The sequence below is a fragment of the Lissotriton helveticus genome, chromosome 6, assembly GCF_964261635.1.
Source record: "Lissotriton helveticus chromosome 6, aLisHel1.1, whole genome shotgun sequence".
NCBI classification, from domain to species: Eukaryota; Metazoa; Chordata; class Amphibia; order Caudata; family Salamandridae; genus Lissotriton; species Lissotriton helveticus.
Genome location: NC_136067.1, coordinates 684,980,697 through 684,986,786, shown reverse-complemented (window position 1 = coordinate 684,986,786; position 6,090 = coordinate 684,980,697). Strand labels below are relative to the sequence as shown.

Below are 6,090 nucleotides of genomic sequence, written 5' to 3'. Positions count from 1 at the left end.
CACTGACGCCTCTGGGCATGTGTGTGTGTCTGGGGGCAGCAGGGTCAGAGGCAAGGATATAAAGAGGCCGGCGCAGGCCTGAAGGGTCAGAGCATCTCCGAAGTGGACACATTCAGAGCAGCAGCTACAGCCGCAGAAGAAGAAACAGATACAAAAGAAGAAACCACCGTAGGACCTGAAGCGAAGCCACAAACATACCAGGGACAAGGGACAAGGGACCGCGGCCTCTGGATTGACAACAGCACCAGGACCGCAGCCCGAACCACGACAGGAGCATGAAGAAGCCGAGGCTCGCCTCCCGCCCGGTGCCGGCCCGGAGGGGCCTCTACTGCCAGCAGCCCGTGGGATCCCCAGCAGCCGACAGGCCGCGGTGAGTCAAAGGGTGAAAGGAGGAGCAGAGACGCAGGGGTAGAGAGCAGACTACAATGTGTGTGGCACACAGCCGTGAGACGGGCTGTGCTGTTTGTGCCGCGCACAGACCCCCCACTGACAGGCGCACACACACAATCCACAGACATACCCAGTTTGGGGTTTGCAGGAGTTTGCTGGTACTCCCGGCACTGGTTGCATTAATTTCAGTGAGTTCGCTTCTATTTTAATGTGTTCCCAACCACACTGTTAATAATGACTCAGAGTCACCTCTTTCCCCAACCGACCCCAGTCGTGTAGATAGGCTCTCACTGTTAAATGTTTTCAAATACTATCTCCTTGAATGCTGACAGTGTCAAAGCTAGGATATTAGTTCCCAGAGATGCTGTGAGGGGGAAGTGTGAATATTAGAAGGAACGGTTAAGGAAAGGAAACGCTGTGTCTTTACTGTTCAGTCTCTGAGACATAGCGCCAACAGACAAGGTTTTGTTTGAACACTTTCCAGCTAGTAACCCTTGTTTACTTTGCGCCCAATATGGCCGAGACTGTTTAAAACAGTCTCGGCCATATTGGGCGCAAAGTATGAAGTTGCTTCCAGGCCTGCCCGTGGGAGGTGACTGTGCACGTGCCTAGTGGCATTTGCAGCACACGTGCACTCTCTGGGCTAGGTGTACAATCTGTGAGCTCTGCCTGGGGCTGCTCCAGGTGAAGTAGGGAAATATGGGTGGATTCTCGTAATAGTTCTGTTTTTGTAAGGTGGTCTGTGTTGTGCTTCGACTGTCTGATACATGTTTGACGCTGTGCATAGAAAGCAGGCTGTTCGGCTCTTTCTCCCTGGCATGGGCAGGGAGGAAGCCTTATATATTTAGCACCGCTTGTGGAATATACAAAAATATGTATCCCCTCCGAGCTGCGCGTTTCTAATCGGCACAGAGTGGAGTGAGTGTATCACCCGTATTAGGTGTATACAATGAATACAAATTCTGTTGGGTAAATAGTTGTATTTGAAAAATGATATAAAGTGACTACACCCCACCCTCACGCGGTTTAATGACTGGTTTAATACACGTTCTGTGAATACACTATGCCTGAAAAACAGAGAGGGGATTGTGTCAATATATGCTCACACCCCCTCCCCAATAGTTAGTCTGAATTGTACCTTGGGAAGGATGAATGTCATTCAGAAATGTTTGAATTAAACAAAGCGATGCACGCGCCATTGCTGGCTTCGAGACTTCCGTTAATGGCACCCAGTGGAGGCAGCCTGCACTTGTGTGTGGGGGGAGGGGAGGGGGGTATTTTCACAGGGACATTATGGTAATGGCCGGTTGTTACATCTCCAGTTGATTCACGTCGCCTGCATTGAGCCTTGGTTCTTCCACAGACCCGAATAGGCTTCCTATTAATTATTCCTGTTGTTTCAGATCTCAAGGCTTCTGGAGGCCGTGGCTGTCCAGCAGGAGGGACTCCGAGCGAGTACAGTCCGGAAAAAGACAACCGGTAGGTGACCGAAAATACCAGAGGATATTGTTTCGAAAAAAAACAGAAAAAATAAATTCAACCCAATAATGTTAATTTTAGGTAAAGGCATCAATGAATGTCTTCAAGCGAGAGGGACATGCCATTGCCTCAGTCCGATAAAATTATTCAGAAGGGCAATTATTAGTTGTAGGGCGGCCTCCAGTCTACCAGGTCGGCAGAGGCACCTGCCATAACTAAGGGATCCCCAACCAACGGGCGGGTGGGTATCTCTATACCTCAGAGCATCCACCGGTGTAGTAAACACTGGGGGGCTTATTTACAAGGCCCTTGCGCCACTTTTGCGTCACTTTTAACATGGGGAAAGTGACGCAAAAGTGGCGCAATGGGCTTGTTAATCTGCCCCTAAAGGCACTAGGCACGTCGCCTGCATTGAGCCTTGGTTCTTGTTAATCTAGCGCCAGGATGCCCGGTGGGTGACAGTGATAGCGCTTTATAAGAACGCCTATACATACATATACATACACATCAATTTGGTGCGGGTGAGCGGGCAAGGGGGCCCCTCTGTGGGGTTTGTTTCAGTGTGGGGGAATCAATTGTCCTTGAGCAAAATGGCAATCACCTGTTTTCCTTGCCCCGAACCTCCATGCTTTGTAGGAGAGACAGGAAATCCAGTGACGTTCACCTCTCCCACCCACCTCCACCCCTTCCCGCTAGACTTTTGCGGTGACCTGGCAGGCCATTCGTGGATGAGCCACCATGTCAGGGATTTTCAGGGGCAGAGCCAGCTCAGGCTTTGCGGGTGGAAATCTCGCCCCCACCTCTAAATGAGATGTGAGTACCACATGACGTTTGCTCAGAGGGAATCCCGAGCCATCCAGGGTCGGCCCTAAATCGGATTGACCGGGTCAGCACCCTGGCCGGAAAGAAAATGCGCTGTTTCGTGTTGTGGGGCCGGGGTCGTTGAGTGTGGCGGCCTGAGGAAGTTGGCTGGTGCTGACAAGTAAGTTGATGTACATTAAGGGCCGATGACAAAGTCTTTAACCGGGACCCGATTGAGCCCAAGTCGGATGGGCAAGTTACAGTTTACATGACGTTGAGTCAGGCAGCTCCCTGCTGCAGAGCCCCTCGGAATATTGGTGCCCTGGGCCAGGGCTCAGCCCGCCAATGCCCAAGGCCAGTCCTGGTGCCATCCATCCCCAACCTCTGAATGAGACCGTCAGTAACTAAACACACCGAAGAAAGGGGGAAGTAATGTTTGCTATAAGGAGGTGTACCCTGGCATGTGTGAGGGGATATTACACTACAACGATAGTATATATATATATATATATATATATATATATATATATATATATATATATATATATATATATATATATCATATCATATACTAAAAAAGCTTTTATTTAGTTTTAATGAATATTACAATACTGTTTCCGAACATTAACAATGCAAAACAGTTATTCTTAAAGTTACTAATTAATGGTTTTGAGCGTATAATACATTTCTAAAGTACATAATAAAAATTAGAAAATATTTTTTTAATAACACATAGTCGTCTATATTGTATGTTTAAATTACTGCCTAGTGATTGACTCAACTCCTTTACTTGTGTAATTTAACAATCAAAACGATAGTCAATCCATTAAATAGTCCGTCCTCTGCTGATCCAACCAAAGTCATCCTATAGCGGAATGCTCCAATTTCTTTGAAATCAGAGCATCAAACTATTTCTGCAACTACAATTTCTTCAAATCGTCCTATACTTATGGGGTTTAAAACCAAGGCATGCAGTTTCTATAGTGTAATACACATTGGGTGGACGTCGTTCTAGTTTTATGTGGCCATTACCCCACTTGTAGTCAGAATTTATTTCATAAAGATGGGGGGGGGGGGTATAAGTGAGGGGTGGGATGGTGAGTCAAACTCCAGTCACACTGATCTATCTGTGTTGATTGATTTTTGCCACCTGTTTATCCTATGCTTTATCTTTGTCCTGCAGATTGATAGTACAGTCATCGGAAAACATGGACGCTACACTCACCCAGTCAAGTAAGTTGTGGATCAATGTGTTATAGCATACTACTGTAATATTTAGTGGGTTGAACTCACACATGAATATTTAGTGTTCAGCATTACTTTCTGGGCCATTTTATATGACTAGAGTAATCTCTTTAATAACAGTAACGTTTTCTTGAACAGGCTGCACTGTCAATTCATTTCACCAATTTGAAGACATATGCAGCTGGTAAATGAGTACCAAGCAGACATTGCACTCTGTTTCTAAAACTAGGGATGGATAACACATACTACACCTTTGACCGAGCAACTTCGCATCAGGGACTGAGACATTTTTCACCAGCAATTTCATCAATTAAACAGTGTGAAATATTATTGTCAATTGGTGCAAAAACCCTCTTGCACTTGTCGGTCAGTGCAAATTCAATTTTTCGCTAGTTGGTTAGTGAAAATGCTGTTGCAAAATTAAATAAACAACATGACATTATTGCTAGGCCTTTGATGCAATACATGTACTGGGACCTTTGCTGATTAAATAGCAATTCGAAATACCTGATAATCTACAACCATTAACTTTAGACTTTTCTGGTAACGATTTACAATTTCGGTAAAAAAAGTACTTTAATTATTAGCGATAGCAGGATTTATGCCAGCAGGACATTCAGAAGAGGTGACCTTGCAGGCATAGAGCTGTTTGCCCAGTATGATTACCCTATGTTCCTGTAACATTATTGGAGAGTTAATCCCATACAAGGGGTGGGGAGTGGGAGGATAGGGGCCTGGTTTGTTTGGTAAGTTGTCATCACCACAGGCATGTCAGTTAGTGAGCATTCACAAACTTGCATCTGATTCTTTGCACCCTGTGAATGGTTGAACATTTATACCAGGAAAGAGCTGGAAAGTAGAATAGAAAATCTCCTGACGTGACGGGGGCTAAGGAAGGGGAGTAGGGGGGGGGGGGAGGAGACAAAACGTGCTATTGCATTGTGGTGCTACTCTTCCCCATTGTGGAATTGTGTTTTGCAAATAATTCCACATCAACAAACTATCAACTGTGACTAGTGTTGTGTCCAGAGGTACTACTGGGAAGTTTTGTCTATTGTAAGAATTATAGGTATAGCTATCATAGCTGTCATGGTAAAGGAACACTGCTTCTGTGGGCCATTATTATTAAAAAATTGGTTAAAATATCAGAATGGTGTCTAAAAAGAAAGTAAATAAGTAATTAGTTGGTGCTACGATATGCTTTTGGTGCCACGCAGGAATATATTACTCATAATCTACGATTGAAAAATATATTTTCTTGTTATGTGGAAACAAGGATATTTGTCCACTTACAATTGGTCTACATTTTGTTCGCATGATTTTGGACGTACCTTTGCTGACAGGTGCCAAGCGGAGAACATGTGTTTTTTAATATTATTTTAAAATCAATCTTTCTGAATTACTCGAAACAAGAAACTAAACAAAGTTATACTTCTCTTTTATTTCAGATTATTTTGGCCTAAATCTAAGTGCTATGACCACTTGAATGAAGCAGGAGAAGCCCTTTTGACAAGCTTCCCCGTTCAGGCCACCATCTCCTTCTATGAAGAGTCTGATTCCGAGAGTGAAGATGACAGGGATGACGAGAGCCACGATTCTGGCATTGACTCTGAATGAACACATTGAACAATGAGTTTGTTTAGTGCTTTACATTGTGTAGAAAGTATAGAAGGACTCTACTTACTGATTGGGGCAAAGCAATCAGGGGATTCATAGTCTCAAAAAGTGACTATTCTTGTGATCAATGCTACTTTGTGGCCTATGCAGTGTGTGTGGGATCTAGTTATCCTCGCGGAGCGTGGACTCCTTACTCTACTGTCGAACGGATGCGCCTGGATATGAAATGTGAACTCTCTGCAGATTTAATAGATAAATCTGAATGCTCCATGGTCTCCAAATCTGATCACAAATGATCTTATCCACATTTGGACCCCTGCATGTTATTGGTAAGGCGTGCTTCAGAGCTGCCACGGTCTTCTTCACAACTTCTGAATCATTGAAATATGTTATTGAAGAAAAATGAAAATGGAGCCCCCTTCCTTGCACTCATTTCCAACTTTGGAAGTACTAGGAAACAATAAATCACACTAAATGATCATAATTTATAAGGTTGTTGTGGAAGCTCAGGCTCCTGTGAGGATTTTTATTCACCTTCATCATTTTATATGTAAGTTC

The 6,090-nt window shown here is 44.4% G+C and overlaps 1 protein-coding gene across 1 annotated transcript; it reads left to right on the top strand.

The window, feature by feature from the left end:
- Positions 1-275: 275 nt before the first annotated feature.
- On the top strand, positions 276-5,532 carry RIPPLY2 (ripply transcriptional repressor 2). Its single transcript, XM_078647645.1, has 4 exons — positions 276-370; positions 1,794-1,869; positions 3,854-3,903; positions 5,364-5,532. Exons 1-4 carry the CDS (start codon positions 276-278, stop codon positions 5,530-5,532), a joined length of 390 nt encoding a protein of 129 aa, XP_078503771.1.
- Positions 5,533-6,090: the final 558 nt, after the last annotated feature.

What these genes read in the sequence shown, in the direction of transcription:
- RIPPLY2 (XM_078647645.1), top strand. Translation starts at nt 276, where the DNA reads ATGAAGAAGCCGAGGCTCGCCTCCCGCCCGGTGCCGGCCCGGAGGGGC. An exon ending in CCAGCAGCCGACAGGCCGCG is followed by an intron (nt 371 to 1,793) that starts GTGAGTCAAAGG and finishes CTGTTGTTTCAG; the next exon opens with ATCTCAAGGCTTCTGGAGGC. An exon ending in CGCTACACTCACCCAGTCAA is followed by an intron (nt 3,904 to 5,363) that starts GTAAGTTGTGGA and finishes CTTTTATTTCAG; the next exon opens with ATTATTTTGGCCTAAATCTA.